The following is a 17,332-nucleotide window of genomic DNA, read 5'->3' as shown; positions in this document are numbered from 1 at the left end:
ATTTTTATAAAATGTCCCTTTTCCCTTATCATGATGGATGTTTAATCCCCTTTAATTAAAACAGGGAGCCAGCTTTAGCTCTTAAGTTATATCATCTCCTCTCCAAAACACTCCCTCGCTGGAAGTGGATCATGCCTAATCTGTTTGACTTTGATAGCACAAAGTACACTTTATGCCAGAGCAGCAGTTTGTGTGGAATTAAGGACAAATTACCAAAGGAACTTTAAAATAATATGATTAGTTGGAAGCAGTGGTCACAGATACAATTACGCTCTGGGAACACTTCTGGAATTGTGTCTTGTGAAAGTCTCAGAGTCCACGGAGTTACCCCAAAACTTTGCTGGTTAAAATATTTTAGATTTTCTGCTTTGTTCCCTCCAGGTGCCCAGGAAGGCTCCCTGGGGAGCAAGGAGGGCAAATCCTCCTTGTGGCTGTCCCTGGATCCCTGGAAGTGTCCAAGGCCAGGTTGGGACAGTGGAATTGTCCTGCCCATGGCAGGGGTGGCACTGGTGGGTTTGAGGTCCCTCCAGCCCAGACCAGTCAGGGATTCTGTGTCTGTCCTGTAACATCCCCAGTTCAGTGCATTTGTAGTGTCTGTGGTGCTGCTGTCAGCAGGGAACCCTCACCTCTCCTGGGAGGGATCTCAGAGGAGCCCCCTCTGTCCTTGGCCAAGAGCCCCTCCCGGGGCAGCAGCAGCTGGAGGATCTCCCTGCTTTTATTTCTCCCTCTTGTCTGCAAGAACTGCAGCTTTCCTTGCTGAACTCTTGTCCTGTCCTCCCCTCAGGGTAGGAAATGTTAATCCCTGGAAAAACTGCCTTGGAGGAGGAAAATGCCCTAATCCAGTCCTGGAGCTTAACTCTCCCAGCTCCTGTGCTCGTTTTCTGTGCAGGGGCTGCCCCTCAGTGCCTGTCCCCTGCCATCTCCTGCTCTGGCCCCTCTTTAACTCCCCCAGATGTTCCACGGGCTCGGGGTAATCCCATTGCAGCAGCTGCTTTACTGTTCGCCACAGAACTGTGGCTGCAGGGACAGGGAATTGTCCCCTCAGCGTTATTTATTCCCTCTCCCAGGGGCACTGCCCAGTGCTGGAGTCACTGCAGGGTCAGGGGTCACTGGGCATTGAGGGCTTTGCACCCTGGAGATCCTGACATTCCTTGGGCTGGAATCACAGCTGGGATTTGCCCTTGAAGGAGCTGATGCTCCACACTGAGAATTTTTTTTTTTTGTTTTTCTGAGTTTGGCATCTCCCGTTTCTTGGTGTCAGGGAATTCAGGAGAAGATTCTGCAGCCTTTCCTCCCTCAGTCCCCAAAGTCTGCATCATCCTCCATGGGAAGTGTGAGAGGTGTCCTTGCTCCTGAAAGAGTTCCAGGCCTGGCAGCAGAGGTCTGGGGGCTTTTTTGGGTGCAGTGGGGGGAAAGGAGAAGCAGGAAGGGCCATTTGGCTGTGCTGGCAGCTCCTCACAGCTCCCAGATTTCCTTCCTGCCTCTGCTGTCCCATGTAATCTGTTTTACAGCTCTGCAGTTTTGGATGGAGAAAGAGCAGAATTTATGGTGATGGTTGATTTATAGATTAACTGCAACACCATTTGCTCTCAGGCAGCTTTGGCAGAGCAAGACCCTTTTCTGTTGATAAAAGGGGAGAGAGAAAGGAACAGGGATATTCATTAAAAGGGATAAAAGGAAAGTGAGATAAAGTATGGCCAGGCAGAGCAGCTTTTCACTCTCCTGACTCTTCTAAAATGAAGGTGAAATCTGCTTTGGAATGGACTTTGTGCCCTGAGAATCCTGTGGGTTTGCTGGAGCTGCGTGGCAGGAGGGAAGTGCTGGGACACAGAGTTTGTCCCCCCTGTAATTCCCTGACAGCCGAGAGCACAGAGTCATTAACACAGCGCTGCAGTCATTAGTTAATCAATAAAAGCACTGCCCAGCCCCTCCTGTGGCAGAGGATGGAGAGGGGACAGAGCTCAGTGCTGCTTTGCTTTCAGAGTCACCACCTTGTCCAGGACCTGGGTGAGCTCTGCCTGGGATTATCCTCCCAATCAGGGGGTGCAGTTGGAATAGTGGAGATTTCTCTTTTTAATAGACTCAGGGTTTTGTGGTCTTTCTTTGGGCTGTTGCAGGCAGATTATTGAAAGGTCATTTTTCTGCTGCAGAGGAGGCGCAGGATTTGGGGAGTTTGGGCTCAGGTATTGCCTTTCTTCATTCACCCTCATCAAGAGGAAATGCCAGGAAGGTCAAGGCAGACTCTGGGATTGATGGAATCAGCTCTGGGACTTGTCTGAGGAGGGACAGAAGGATTGATCTCAGCCTCAGCACCCCTTTCACTCAGCTCTGTGCTGTGTTTGTGCCTCCTCTCCAGAGCCCTCTTTGGATTTTATTCTCACCCAAACCCACTGCAAAAGGCACAGAATTATTTTGTGCTTTGCTGCCATTTCAGTTTCCACTCTGTGCATTTTATGTCCATCTTTACTCAGCCTGTTCCTTTGGCTGAAATGAGAAATCTTAGAGGCTGAGGTTGATCTGTGAAACGTTGTACCTGACCCTGAACACACCTGTGCTTCCTCTTGGCCCTTTCCAGGATGGTTTTAGCAGGAGGAGGTGCTGATGTGGGCTCAGCCCCATTTCCACAGCAGCTCCTGGTCCCTTTCCCTGGTCCCTTTCCCTGGTCCCTTTCCCTGGTCCCTTTCCCTGGTCCCTTTCCCTGGTCCCTGTCCTGGTCCTGCTGTCCCAGCCCAGGAATTTCTCCCAGCCCAGGAATTTCTCCAGCCCAGGAGCCCCAGCAGGACTGAGAGAAGCAGCTCTTGCTCCAGCCCATCCCTGCCTTCCCCAAGTGTCTGCTCAGAGCTCAGGCCTGGTTTGAAATGAAGATCTATGTGAGTCTGACAGGATCACAGATTGGTTTAATAACCGAGCTTTTGAGCAGAGCACCGAGGCTGGAGGGGAGGGAGATGTTTCCATGCTCCATCTCCCTCCTGCAGCCTGATCTGACTCAGCCCGTGGGACACTTCCTGCAGATTCCAGCTTGGCACAGGGCTGGGGAAGGCAGGGAGGAACCAGGAGTTGGTGCTGCAGAGCTTTGTCTTTATTCACATCCTGTTAACACGTTGGCAGAAATCAGCGGGGATTTTTTTTTTTTTTTTAATTTTTTTTTCTCTTTACTCAGCAGAGAAAATTGTGGAGGGGTGATGCCAAGTGCAGCACAAGTGAGATTTAAAATAAGAGGAGCCCGTAGTAATGACAGCACTTAAACAGCCCTGGTGCTGTCTGAGAGCTCCTTAACCCCTTAATGCCCCAAGGAATGAACCTGCTGGGTTTGTATCCCCTTCATTTCCAGCTGCCCAATCAGCCACACGAAGGGGATCAAACGGGAGAAATAAAGGAAACTTTACAAACTGTGTCAGTGATCTTTATCAAATCTCAGCTCCAACACTGGTGGCTTTGATGCTGACAAGAGCACAGCTCCCACTTCAAAGCAGTTTGTACTTGGGAACGGTGCAGTTTGATGGATGAGGAGCATTAAACCTTTGGAATGCTGGATTTTTATTTTTTTTTCTCCTCAGGAAAGAAAAGAAGTGTGTGTGTGTGTGTGTATAGAGGCATTGCACCTCCAGCACGAGGGGTTTCCTAATCTAAGAATATCTTTCATTACTCAGGAGTAAATTCCCTTTGTTGTGCTGTGGGCAATTAGCCCTGGTTTTATCAGGGGCTGCTGCTGCTGTGCCCGGGGAGGAGCAGCTCACACAGGTCACTGTACCAGGCACAGGCAGCTCTCATCTCCCCTGGTTACCTTTCTTCTGTTCCTGCAGCTGCAATGAGCCATTATTTTACAACACGGGCTCTTTGAAGCATAATCTTTGCTTTTCTTTCTATTTGTATGGCGTGCACTACAAAAAACAACCAGTAATTAATAATCTGATTGCCAGTTTAGGGAAATGAATCTGATGCTGAACAGGTTCTCCCAAACAAATAACGGGGGAATGGCAAGGGGATGAGTCTTGTAGTCATTCATCTCTGTTGAATTGTGTACTAATTATCTTCTTGGCTAAACTGAATGAGTAAATGACTTCATAATGTTTTTCCCCAAACACCTTTTCTTAGTGAAATGGCTCCTTCATGCTGCTCATTCACTGCAGGCAGAGCTGTGGGTTATTTTTACATGTGGAGGGAGAGATGCTCCAATGTGCTCTGCAATTTTGTGCTTTGTGCCTGGCACTTGTGCTGACTGGACTGGGGCACTGAGAGTCCTTCCAAGAGCAGATGGTTGTTCACATTAAATTCTATGCCTTTTTTTTTTTTTTTTTTAATGTATTTAAAAATGGCATTTGGAATTCTGGAAAAAAAAAATCTCCTCTTTGTATGTGTTGAGCTGGGGGTTAGTGAATCACTGTGGAAGTCGCCCATTGTGCTAATCTGGGAGCTCAGTTGTACCTCTTGAAAATTCATATTGCTTGAAAATCAGAACTTTAAAAAGCTCCTGTCTAATGTCACTTCTTGAAACTAATGGCTCTTTAATCCTATTTCTAGCTCAAGGCAACTCTGGGGGTTGAAGAGTCTGTTAGAAGTAAATGATTGGCACAAGTTGGGCTCAGCTCTGATCCTCCAGTTCTCAATCCCCAGGATTTGATCCCAACTGCAGAGTAACCCCAGATACTCTGCCCATCCTTACTGGGGAACAAATGGGGAGTTTGCGATCCCAGCTTCAGTTTCTTTGGGGCAGGAGGAAGTTTTTCATCCTGCTCTTCCACTGGCAGCAAAATCTCTGCCATTTCCTCCTGTGGTGGGCACTGGGGGGGTTTTGTGTGTGGAGAAAGGACTGGCAGGAGTGAAATGAGCCCTGTGGGTGAGCCCTGGGGGTTTGTGGTGCCCAGACCCTTCCTGAGCAGGTTTGCCCTGGTTTTCTCTCTCTGCTGGTTCCCCAACAGCAGTGGGAGCCAGCTGGGTTTGGGGTTGTGATTTTGTCCTGTCATTACCTGTTTACTCCTAATTATGGCTTTTGGGGTTGATACTCCCCAGCCTCTGTGTTTATCTCTCACTCGGGGTGTATTTCAATAAAAATGTCATTATCTGAAGCCACTGACGCTGCTGGTTAAAGATGCTGAATTCCATCATCCCCTGTGAAATGATCCATTGGAGATAAAAGCGCAGGCACTCGATAAAGGCTCTTCCCCAGGAACAAGGAGCTCTGTGATCCCTGGGAGATCTGATCTGCAGGCACTGGTGGAGGGCAGAGAGTCTCCTTTCCCAACCAGGATCTGAGAAGGGGAATGGGGTTTCCAGCCCACTCAGTCTGGGCCAGCCCCAGATTTGACGAGGAGAAGAAGAAAGGGAGTTGATTTCAGTGTTTTAACAAATTGCTGGGAGAGAGGGAGGAAGGGAGGTTAATGATGGAGGAGGGAAGGGCGAGGAGAAGTGACTGTACCACCAGCAAAGGAACAATCAGTTCTTCTTGTTCAAATACCTTTTTTTTCTTTTCTCATACAGGCAAAACAGCTTAAAAATAGTGTTGGACAGCAGGGGTTGGGCTCTGATCCCTGTGGTCCCTTCCAGCTCAGGATATTCTGGGAGAATCCAGCCTGGAAACCCCCATTTGTACCCTGAGCTTTGCTTTGACACAGTGAGGAGATCTCGTTTCATATTTTACCTTGTGGAAAAACGAGGCCTCAGGAGCAGGATCTGAACTTTGCAGGGAGGGACCACCCTGTGCTAATGCTGCTTCTTAATGTTTCTGCTGGGTGATAAATATTCCTGATGGACCCAGGGGTTTTCTTTGCTGCCGTCGTGGGGGCTGAGGATGTTGAAGGTCGAGGTTCAGCCTCTGGGTTTATGGGCACCCTTTGCCTTGCAGAGGCTGAAATAGCAGCTTTTCATTCTGCCTTGTCACGGCTGAGAGCAGGTTGGCATTTGAATCTTGAAGGGTCACTGTTCTTGGCACAATTAAATCTGCTCTGAAGGCAGATAACTCACCCCGGCTTGACACGTCGGCCTGGGCATTTCCAAAGTGCTGCTCCCGTTGTGTTTCTGTTCCTTATTCCATAATTATGGTGTGTTAAACTGTGTGGGGCCTGCCTGGGCAGCCCCTGTGCAGACTCTGTGAAATTGAGTTTCTTTACCTTCTCCCAGGAAAGCTCTGAAGTGACATTTCCAAAGTCTTGTGGCTGAACCTCCCCTGCCCAGGGAGCCCAGACCCCCGGGGAGTGGGGAGTGGGATTTGGTGAACTAATCAATGAAACTGCTGCTGAATTGCTCTGTGTTGGTGCCAGAGGGTGGAAATGAGGCGTGGAACAAGGTGCAGAACTGTGGGAGCCACAACTGGAGCGGGAAAAGCTCCTGGAAGCTTTGGGGATGTTGGATGGAGGGATGGGATGGTGAGAATGGCTTCAGGTGAGGAGAATCCCTCAAAGGAGAAAACAGCCCTGAGCAGAACTTTGCTGTGGATGAATTTTTAGGTTTTTTGGCCACTGGAAGCCCAAACTGAGCTGTGATTCCCTCTGAGGAAGCCCCAGTGAGGTCCCTGAGGAGCTCCTGGAGGTGCCCAGGTGAGTTCCCTGGGACGTCATTCCCTGGTGGCCTCCAGAGAGTCCCTGAGTCCTTTCTACTGACACACTTGTTTAATTCTTAATTCACGAGACATTTGCTTATTTATTCTCATTGTTCCTGATAATAATTCTAAGCCATTAGAGGGGAAAATTGTATTCAGAAATGCTGTTTCACACTTTATTTGTTTGATGATTTAGAGCGATAGAAAATAGCACATTTGCTTGGCTTTTATAGTCTGATAATTATCCACATCCATCAAGGCCCATTCCAGGGGAATAAACAAAACACCAAGAAAATTACTCTATTAATGATATCCTGTGATGGCAAATGGGACAGACCTCTCTTTAGTGTTAAGGATGGAGTGGAGATTGTCCAGTTAAACTCATTTTGGGAAGGAATTCCTGGCTGGGAGTGGGGCAGGTCCTGGCACAGGTGCAAGGAATAGCTCCTGGATCCCTGGAAATGTCCAAGGCCAGGCTGGACATTGAGGCTTGGAGCACCTGGGGCAGTGGGAGGGCTGGAAATGGATATTTAACATCTCTTCCCACCCAAATCATTTGTGGATTCCACAATTCCACATTAACAAAGGCAAGGCAGCACTCCAGGAAGATCATTTCCTAACACATTCATAACTTTGGGACAAAACCGTTTGGAGCTGTGATCCTGGCTCAAGAAAATAACATGGAAGAGGAGATCAGAAATGCTGGGATGAGGTTTCACGAGATAAGTTTGGAAGCTGAGAGTCTTTCCCACAGAACAGCAAGTTCTCGACGTGCACAAGTGGTGCTTGATCCACTTCAGGGATTTTCTCTTGTTTTGGTGGAAAGCAGAAAAAGGTAATTTAAAAGGCTCAGTATATTACTTTCAGGTTGTTGACTTGGGGGTAAGATGACATTTGAGTCATAGAACTATAACTTTTTTATCTTGAGCTGCTTTTTCTTTCCCCATTGTGTAAATCTCTTGCTCCCTGACACAGCAGCAGCAGCACATTTTTCCTGCTGTAATCCCCAAAGTGCTGAGTGTGGCAGGCTTTGGGGTGAAGCCTGGCCCTCTGTCTTGGAAATCTGATTTATCCTCCCCCAGCTGCAGGTTTGGCTCTGTGGCCACAAATGTCCCTTGTCCTGGGGCAGGGGGGACACCCAGGGCACTGTCCCAGCTCTGGGGGCTGTTGGGGTCACACCTGTAGAAAAGGAGATTTTTGGATGTTTTTTACCCTGCCCACACCTGTGGGATGGAGGTTTTGCAGAGAGCAGGGTCAGCCCTGCCTGGCTGGTCAAACCCCTTGGGTTGCAGCAATTTTTATTTTTTCCATTGTTGTTCTGCCTCATAGTCAATCCTTGGGTGTGTGGCTGGAGCTCAGGCTGTGCCATACAGGCAGGAGCCTTCTGTTTTCTCTTCCTGGTTTTTTAAATAGCAGCCCAAATTCTGTCTTTATTGCCTATCTTTATGCAAATCAGTCAGATTTGTGAGCAGAACTTAAAAGCAGAATTTGACCTACTTTTAATTCTCTTCTGCAGTTAATATTTTGAATTCCTAAGAATAAAAGCAGAGGGGATGTTGGAGGCTCTGCCTCCTAAAGACTGGCCCAAAGAAAAAAAAAACCAAAGTTAATTTCTAAAATTGGAGTCAGCTATTACCACGCTGTGCTGGGCTATTTTGATTTGTGTGTTATTACATATAGTTCTTTTTTATAAGCTGGAAATTCCTCCTCTCTGGTTGGTTTCTCTCCAAGCAAGTATTTTATTCCTTTGTCTCTCCACGGGCTGTTCTCTAAAGCCTGGCTTGGCTTTTTGCAGGCTGCAGTTTCAGATAACACAATAACCATGTTCCAACGTATTAAACTTTTAACATCCTCAAGATTCAATTAATCTTATCTTTACAACTCCCAATTACAGGCACTAATTAAGTGAAGGTTGCATTGTAGACTGGGGATATTACATTAATCATCAGCAGCCTTGTAGCCATAAATTAGTTCTTTCCCAATCCTTCAGCGTTTTTCCCAGAAGGAATGGAATGTCTCATTTCCCTGTTTTTAAGGGACATTAATCCCACAAAGGAGCTTTGGATCGGGATTAGTTTTATCACATTTATGTAAGTGATGAATGGTCTTTGTAAAATAAAAGCCACCAGCTTTGTCCCAGACAAATGAAATTGAATTGTTTGATAATTATGCAATTTAAGGCACTGTCAGACTTTGGTCAGGGGATGTTGGGAGTCCATTGCTGCGTTTATTATTTTACAAGATTAGGTGCTACATAGTGTTTTGCCTTAAATTTTATATGTATTTTTTTTTTTTGCAGCCATCAGTTGAAATCAGCTTAGTGGTTAAACCCTGATCCCCCCAGTGTGTGGTTTTTGTGCTGTCACCCCCTGCCAGGCCACACAGGTCTGGGATTTCCTGCCACAGGTTGGGCTTTGAGCTGCCCTCCCCAGGGCTGGTTTTACACCTGAAAATGCAGAATTTTGTGTGGCTGAAATCCCCCAGCTCAGGGGCAGTGCTGGGCTCCTGTTCTTGAATCCCCTCCTGCAATACCCTGGCTCAGGCTGCCTTTGACATCTCCATTGGAAACAGCAAAAATAATGCATTTTTTTATTATTCCCTTTGAAGAGAAGTTATAGCTGGCAATAAATGCCATTCCCACAAATGTAAATTCTCAGAATTCTCTGTCACAAGAGGCAGGGAGAGCCGGATTTAATTTGCTGCAGAATGTAACCAGTGATTTACAAATTTCCATTGGCAATGTTGCTGTGTGTCATCATGTTAAACACGTTTAAATGTATCCTGGTATTCAGTTCCCTTCTCATAACCTGCACACGTAAATCTCTGTCACCTGGGCTTTGCTCCTGGGAATATTGGGAACTTCAAAGCACTGAGAGAACCAAAGAAAAAGCCATTTGAGACTTTCCTGATGTTTGAATGTGCTGGGCACACCCAGCCCTGGGTCTGAGACCTGGGGGACACTTGATTGTTTTTCCAGAATTGTGTTCAATAATTTGTACTCAAAAAAAAAAAAAAAAAAAAAAAATTCCTTTTGCACTTTATTGACTCCTGTTCTAAGAAAAGTGTCTTTAGGAAGTGTAGAAGTTGTTCCCTACACCCTTTAATGATGTTTTCATCAGCAGGCCCTGCATTTCAGGGTCACCTCATCAAGAAAATGATTGAATACTTTTAATTCCTTTATTTTTTCATCAGACAGTAAAATCCAGCAGGGACATGAGGATGGAGCCACGACTGCCTGAGCTCTGCTGAAGAACGTTTACTTTTTTGAATAAAATGAAAGCTGTTTACACAGAAGGTTTATTCTTTCCCAGAGCACACAGACCCTCCTTCACACCTCCTCAGCTCATCCAATTCTTGCTTATTAATATTTAGCAGGGTTTTATTTTGTAGATATTTTCCCCACGGAGAACACACCTGCTGTTCCCTGCACTCACTTGTTTCCTGGAGTTTCCAGTGCTGCATCATCACCTTGTCCTCTCCATTTTCCTTCTACCCTGTGAAATCTTGTTGGAGAAAATGGCAGGAAAATGAGACATTCATGGAATGTGTTTAACTGAGGGCTTTTATTAAATGCTGGATGGATCCTTTTCTGATACAAGAGAATGTTGGTTTTATTGCTGTGCTGGGGGTTGTTGCTCCACTGGTTCCTGGCCTTTCCCTTGCACTGTTTTTCCACTGGAGTGGAGTTTGATTTGTGTGTTTTCCCCTCTCACAGGTATGCCATTCCCCCAGAGCACGGCAAGAGGCTGGAACGCCTGGCCAAAGGTGAGCTCTGGCTTTGGGGTGGGCTGCCCTCACCTGGGGCTGCCCGAGGAACCTGGAGCTGCTGCTGCACAGACAGAGAACTCGGCATCTTCCTTCCAAAATTCCCAGAAGGAAATTTTCCTTCCAACTCTTCCCTCTCTCTCCTGGCACGACGTGACCTGAACTAAAATTCCTTTGAATTTTGGGGCACTGAGGCCAACCCCTCCCATGTCTGGGCAATGGGTTTAATGCACTGTGAGGATCCTAAAAAGCATTTTGTTGCTCCCTGCCATGGGCAGGGCACCTTCCACTGGGCCAGGAATGCTCCCAGCCTGTCCCAGGGTCTCAGCACCCTCACAGTGACAATTTCTGGCTGATATTGAACCTAAGTTTCCCCTTTTCCACATTGTACCCGTCACTCTATAAACACATTCTGTGTTTGGTGGTTTTCCTTTTGTTTTAACCTCATCCTCCTTTATTTTTCAGTGCCATAAAGTTCATATTAAAAAACAAACAAACACAACCAGAAAACAAAAACAAAAACCCCAAACCAATGAATGGGAGGGAAAAAGAAAAGGCAAATGGAGGTGGAGGGAAGTTACTTTGAGCTGTGGCAAACTCCCACCTCTCAGGCTGCAGGGAGCAGGGAAGGATGTCTGCCTGCAGAAGGGGATGATGTGTTTGAATTTGTTGCTGTTGTTTCTATTTTTGTTCAAGGAGCTGCCCAGCTAAAAAAAGCTGCTGGCCCAGAATAATTAACTCCAAATCCCTGTGGTTCATCTCCAGGGAGGCATCTGGGGTGGTTTAAAGCTGGTGCTGGAGGTAGGAACAGGCAGGGAAATCTGGAAGACTCTGATGCAAAAGGAAAAAAAGTTCTGACGCTGATTTCCCAGAAAAGAGGCAAATTCTGTCACTTTTCCTGCTGAGCTCACCCCAAGGGGAGCAGCTGATGGTGTGGGGTGAATTCAGCTGGGGCTGAGTGTCCTGGGCCTTGGGGCTGTTGTGTTCCTGAGCCCCCTGAGCCCTAAATACAAATCACTCTGAAATGGCTGCTCAGAAACGTTGCATTTCAAAGCTCCAGCTCAGTCATTTGCCAGGTTTTAATAGATGAAAAAAGTAATTTTTATAAGGAGTCAATCAATCAGATGACTTGTGTTCTGCAGACTCTGAAATACCACTCCAAGTCTGACAGGAGCAATAATAAGTTTCTTGCTGTTTGTAACTAATTTTTACAGATGATCAATTCTGAGGCACGGGGATGGCTTGTGCTGTAAAACCAGGAGCAAATTATCAATGATCTGGTCTTTATTTCAGTTTCCTGTCCCTGGGAGCTGGAGTGGGTGATGATTTAACTCTGCAAAGAGCCAGAATTGCTGCCTGGCCATTCCCCTGTCCTGTGCATCAGTGGGGAGAAGTTTTGCTATGGAGAAATGAGTGTGCAATTAATATGGAAAATGAATAGCTGAGCTGTAAATGGGCTCACTGGGAGAGCCAGGGAGCCCATGGAGAGAATGTTAATGTGTTGCCATGTTATTGGTGCTAATCACTTAAAATGTGCTTCTTTATTAGTGGCTTTAATGAGAGCCACTTAAACTGTGCATTAAAAAGAGGAACTGCAGAGAGGGACGACAGGCTGGGTAGCAGACAGTCATCATTTTAATTGAAATGCTTTTAGTACAAAAATATAAGAAAACCTGGGATCCAGTAATCCTTTTGACTTTCTGAAACCCCTTCCATTATGTCTCATCAATTAGTTTTGGTTCCAGAGCTGGGGTTATTTGTTTTCCTAAACTGTGATGGGTTTGAGTCCCTATAAACACACAGTTTGTTGTGGGATCAGCCACTTGGAGGGAAGGACTTGATCTTGGGGAAATTATTTGGGTTACTGAGCTGCCCTTGAGGGGTTTGGTCAGTGTTTACCACAGGTTTAGTTCTCTTAATTATTTGTGATTTGGTTTAATAACTCAGCCTTGGGTGGGATTTAACCCTTCATGGTCAGGCCCTGCTGCCTCTGCCTTGTTGGTGACCACTGTGAGCCTGTCCCCGGTGCCACTGCCTGGGATGGAGACCTTCCCTTTTCCCTTTTCCCTTTTCCCTTTTCCCTTTTCCCTTTTCCCTTTTCCCTTTTCCCTTTTCCCTTTTCCCTTTTCCCTTTTCCCTTTTCCCTTTTCCCTTTTCCCTTTTCCCTTTTCCCTTTTCCCTTTCCCTTCCCCTTTCCCTTCCCTCATTTTTCCCTTCAGGCAGTGAAATGTAGGGCGGGTTGCTCTGGGGTCTCACAGGTTGTGATGTTTTAGGTTGTGATGTTTCCCCTGCAGTGATGCTCCTCCTCTGTCTCCACAGGGTTTTTCCCAGGGAGTTCTCAGGGATGTGACGCTTTCCTCCGGCACAAGATGACCCTGATCTCTCCCTCCATCCTGAAGAAATACGGGATTCCCTTTGACAGGGTGGGTGCAGGAGCCCCTCAGCCCTTGGGGCTCCTCTCTCCTGAGGAACCAGTTCAGCATCTCGGGGGGAATTCATTTCCCAGGGCTTTGTCAGGCTGAGTGCAGCCCCTTCAAACCAGCTCTGCCTGCAAAAAGGAAAAGGGTTTGGGGTTTGGCTGAGACCCTGAAGGGAAGAGAAGCTGTGACTGAACAAACTCTGGCAATTAGGGAGCCTCTCTGAGCTAATGGGGATGTTCTGGCTCATCAAGGGGCAGCCAAACCCCCCCAGTGATTCAGAAACGCTTTTTTATCTTCTGGTGGATCCAGGCTGACCCAGAGAGGAGCTGCTGTGCTGGTTCCCTGTTGTGTAAGTTGTTCCTGCTGCTCTGAGCCTGGAAGGATCCCTGCAGCTCTTTAAGCCCTGATTTGAAAAGAAGGGTCATGTTTATTTGCTATGATCGTTTTAATGTGCTTATTCTTAAAGTCTTGTGGCAAGAAGTAAATCTCCTCAGCCAAGGGGTGGTTACAGGGATTTGTATCTGTGCAGAATCACTCAAACTGCTGCTGCTGGGTGTTCCCATGGAGCCAGAGCTGCCTGTGGCTCTGGGAAGTGTCAGGGGCCTGCTCCAGGCTGGGTTCATGGAATCTTGGACTGGGAAGGGACTTTAAATCCTCAAATCCCACCCAGTGCCACCCCTGCCATGGGCAGGGACCCCTCCCAGTGCCCCAGGCTGCTCCAGGCCCTGTCCTGTGGCTGCTGCAGGAGGTCACTGCTGTTCACAGGCAGGGAACAAGTGCCATTTTTCCTCAGGAATAGAGACAGGATCCCTTCATCCCAATTCTTGGCAGATTTCAATGAAGTTGAAATAGGCAGCATTTATAAATCTCTATAATGCTGTTCTGGAAAAAAAAGAAACAGATCAATACCAGGGGCTTTTTAATAATTAAAAATGTGTATTTCTGTAATCTCCTATTGATTTCTCCATTTATTCCTCAAGAGCTTGCAGAAGTCAGTAAATTTGGGGCTTTCTTCATGAGTGGCAGTTTGTGCTGGCCTCCCTTCAATAGTTATTACTTTTCTGCATGGCCTATCCATCATCTGGAGTGTTCTCTAATTTATTGTGGGATAATGTTGACAGCAGTGCCATGGATGATGTGGGCTTGAAATGGAGACACCAGGATGTGCATTCAGTGACAGAAACATGATCTGTTCATCTCCTGAAGGCAGCAGGGTGGGGTTTGTGGAGGGGCTGGCTGCAGGCTGGGCTCCAGCACCTCCTGAAATCCTGCAGGAGCTTCTCGTGTGTCACAGCAGCTTCTATTCCCTCCTTTTTTAAATTATTCTTCTAATGTCAACGACATCAGCCAGTTCAGATGTTGGCCCAGCTGAGGGGAGGTGTTTGAACTTCTGTCTGTTTACATTCTGCATTTGGCCCCATCTTCATGTTTGGAAATGCAGTCCCTGGGGTCCCTGTGGGCTCAGAGCTGCTGGGCTGGGAGTTCTGCCTGTGGGAAGGAATCCAAACAGAATTCCTGGCCTGTGGCAGCTGGGAGAGGTCTGTCAGCACTGCTGGGGGCAGGCAAAGACAGGGAAGGTCAAGCTTTGCCCTTTCTGTGCCCCTTGGAGGGGCAGCTGGGCTGGGAGCTGCTCCCCTGGTTCTTAACAATTAAACTTCCTTTTATCCCCAATGTTTTTTCTGCACAAGATAGAAAAAGAGGGTTTCTTTAGAGGCATCAGGATTGATTTGCCTCCGGGTCCAGCTGTGACTTGTAGAGTTCAACCCTTATTAATAATGCCTGTAATGCTTATTGTTGTTTTAATTTTATTAAAGTCGAGTCACAGGGTGGTTTGTGTGGAAAGGGACCTTAAAGTGCCACCCCAGCCATGGGCAGGGACACCTCCCACTGTCCCAGGCTGGCCCTGGGCACTCCAGGGGTCCAGGGGAGCCACAGCTTCTCTGTTCAATCCCAGAGCAGACAAAAGATGGGCTGTAATTTTTGGGATATTTGATTTTTTGGGTGAACAGGTGAGAGTGAGGCTGATAAATGAGTGGGGAAATGAATACAGGGAAGGGCAGGGGGTGCTCCAGAAGGCCCCTGCCATGCAGAGGGAACGTGAGGAGGGAAATCCAGGGCTCCTGCCTGCTCTGGCATGAGAGTGGGAATAAAGGTTTGGAACTGCCTGAGCCAAAGTTGTCACATCACAGATTTATTGATCTTTTGGAAGGAGACCCTTCTGTCACTGGAGCCTGCAGGTGTAAACAGACCATGTCACCCCTTGCAGCCACAGCTGTGGGTTTTTCCCTGCAGGGAAATGTTTGATCCTTCCTGCAGCTCCCAGGGCTGTTCCAGGCTCAGCCCAGAGCTGGCAGTGACTGCCCTGCCCACCCTCCAGTGGGAACAGATTCAATCCTGGGGGGGTTTAATGGCTCTGTGCTCTCAAGTGACCTGTGGGGTGTCTCCTCCTTTCCCCTTCACTCTCCAGATCACCCAGGAGGCCGGGGAGTTCATGATCACCTTTCCCTACGGTTACCACGCCGGCTTCAACCACGGCTTCAACTGCGCCGAGTCCACCAACTTCGCCACCCTGCGCTGGATCGACTACGGCAAGATGGCCACGCAGGTGGGTCCTCCCCTCCCCTCCCCTGGGGTTTTGTTTTCTTTTTGCCCCACATTTCAGGCTCAGAGTGGGTTCAAGGGAGTGTTTTTCCCTCTCCAATCTCTGGAGGTTTTGAGTCTGAGTCTGGGCTCAGTGTGAGAAGGATGTGGAGTCTCAAGGTCTTGGTTTTCTCGGTTTCTCGTGTTGTTTATTAATTCTTATCTTGCAAGTTCTTTGTGTCCAGCCAAGGTGTTCACAGCAGCTCGGACACCTCGCTGTGATGGGAGGTCACTCTGCCTTTATACAGATAATTATGTGTCTATTATTTACCATTTCACACCAATGCCCGGTGTCTGTACTAGAAGAGTCATTTCTACTTTTCCCCAATCCACTGAAACTCCCCTGTGCCCACGTCACTGCAGACAATGGATGCCAAGAGAGAAGAAGAAGAACCCAGGGTTCCACCCTAATTCCTCCATCTTGTCCCTTTGCACCTCCATTCTAAAAACTCCAAACTACAAAACTTTCTACACGGTGATAAGTTACACTACAGTCTTTTACACATTTGTGACTTGCAATTCTTCTCTCTGTTGGAAGTTTTTCACATGGACCAAAATCAAAGATTGTGTCTTCCTGGGCTCTGGGGCAGGCAAACCCCCCTGGGCAGACCCCAGACCCCCCTGGGCAGACCCCAGACCCTCTTTTTCGGGTCCCAGGCCTCTCTACCAAGGTCTGTGACCTTCCAGGGGGCCCAGAGGGATCCCCTGGACTCTGACTGGCTCAGGGCTGGGGACAGCCCCCAGCTCAGGGACACACAGCAGGGACACACAGCAGTGACACTGGGGCTGTCCCCTGCCCTTATTCCTGAGGACACCCTGGAAAATGCTTCAGGCTGTGCTCTTCCCTGTCCCACTTTCCTGGTTTTACCTCTTGATGATTTGTTTTTTTTTCTGAGGGTGCAGGAATGGTTTTCTCAAGTGTTACAGTCACTTTGGGAACAGGCTGGTGTGGGGTTGGTAAGTTGGAATTAGTTTTCTGGTGCATCCAGGCTGGTTTCACAGTGAGTGAGGTGACTGATGTGGCTGAGCACAACTCATTAGGTGCACACTGGAGGGGAAGGAATAAGCTGGAGATACTTTTAACACTGTGGTGATAACATTCTGAAAACACCTGAATTCCTCTAATCCGTGCACTCAGTTAAGTTTGGGGAGTTGTGTTTGTGTGGTTGTTTCTCATTAGGGCAGATTCCTTTGGGTTGTGACAGTCCTTGTGCTCTCCTGCTTTGGGCTCTGCAGAATAACCAGCAAAGCTCATTCAGTGGAATTTGGGGAGTTTTGCCATGGACAGGGACTCCTTCCACTATCCCAGGTTTCTCCAAACCCTGTCCAGCCTGGCCTTGGACACTCCAGGGATGGGACAGACATTTGGGTTTGTTCTGGAAGTTAAAGGGATGGTAAAAAACCCCTTAAACTGTGTGAGGCCTCAAATCAGTGTCAGGTGTCTGAAACTCAAAAATGGCCAAACAACCTCGGTTTAAGATGTAAAAAAAAAAAAAAAAAAAAAAAAAAAAAAAAAAAAAAAGTGTTTGTCTGCTGTGACCTTGTAAAGCAGGTTTGTGTGTGTGGTGAGTGGTCATGGTATTACACCCCAGAAAACGGGGTTTATCATGGAAATTCAGACAGACCCTTAACTACAACAGAGCCAGCAGGCACCACTCGAATATTAAAAGCAATTTTGGGTTCAGCCATGTGTTCACAAACAAGTGACATTTGGGAAGTGCAGTTTGAGATGGAGCCTCCATGGTTACATTGTCAGGCAGCGTAGCGTGAAATTACTGAACAAGCAGCAGCAGAGCTGGGAGCAGAGCTGGGGACACCAAGTGGAAATGGGGAAGGAGATGCCCAATTTATTCCCATTGCACTCCCTGGCATTTGTCTGTCCTGAGCTTTCCTGGTTAATAATTCTCTAAAGGATGTGTTAATTAACCCTGGGGTGCCTGGCTGGGGCTCCCAGCTCAGGAGGGGGGTTTGT

The 17,332-nt window shown here is 47.6% G+C and overlaps 1 protein-coding gene across 5 annotated transcripts in view; it reads left to right on the top strand.

The window, feature by feature from the left end:
• Window positions 1-17,332, top strand: part of KDM4B (lysine demethylase 4B) — a 67,538-nt gene that overhangs the window by 19,403 nt on the left and 30,803 nt on the right. For 3 of the 5 annotated variants that reach the window (XM_083879761.1, XM_083879760.1, XM_083879759.1), the window contains exons 6-8: window positions 10,251-10,300; window positions 12,620-12,723; window positions 15,188-15,325. In XM_083879761.1, coding sequence (XP_083735887.1) covers window positions 10,251-10,300; window positions 12,620-12,723; window positions 15,188-15,325 — 292 coding nt within the window. Of the gene's footprint in view, window positions 1-4,521; window positions 4,660-8,834; window positions 9,068-10,250; window positions 10,301-12,619; window positions 12,724-15,187; window positions 15,326-17,332 lie in introns of those variants that run through there. The other 2 variants (XM_083879763.1, XM_083879762.1) reach the window with 2 other exon arrangements.

This window comes from Zosterops lateralis, assembly GCF_965231275.1.
Source record: "Zosterops lateralis genome assembly, chromosome: 29".
Taxonomy (NCBI): domain Eukaryota; kingdom Metazoa; phylum Chordata; class Aves; order Passeriformes; family Zosteropidae; genus Zosterops; species Zosterops lateralis.
The sequence above is the reverse complement of the archived record's forward strand: the minus strand, read 5'-3'. Positions and strand labels throughout refer to the sequence as shown.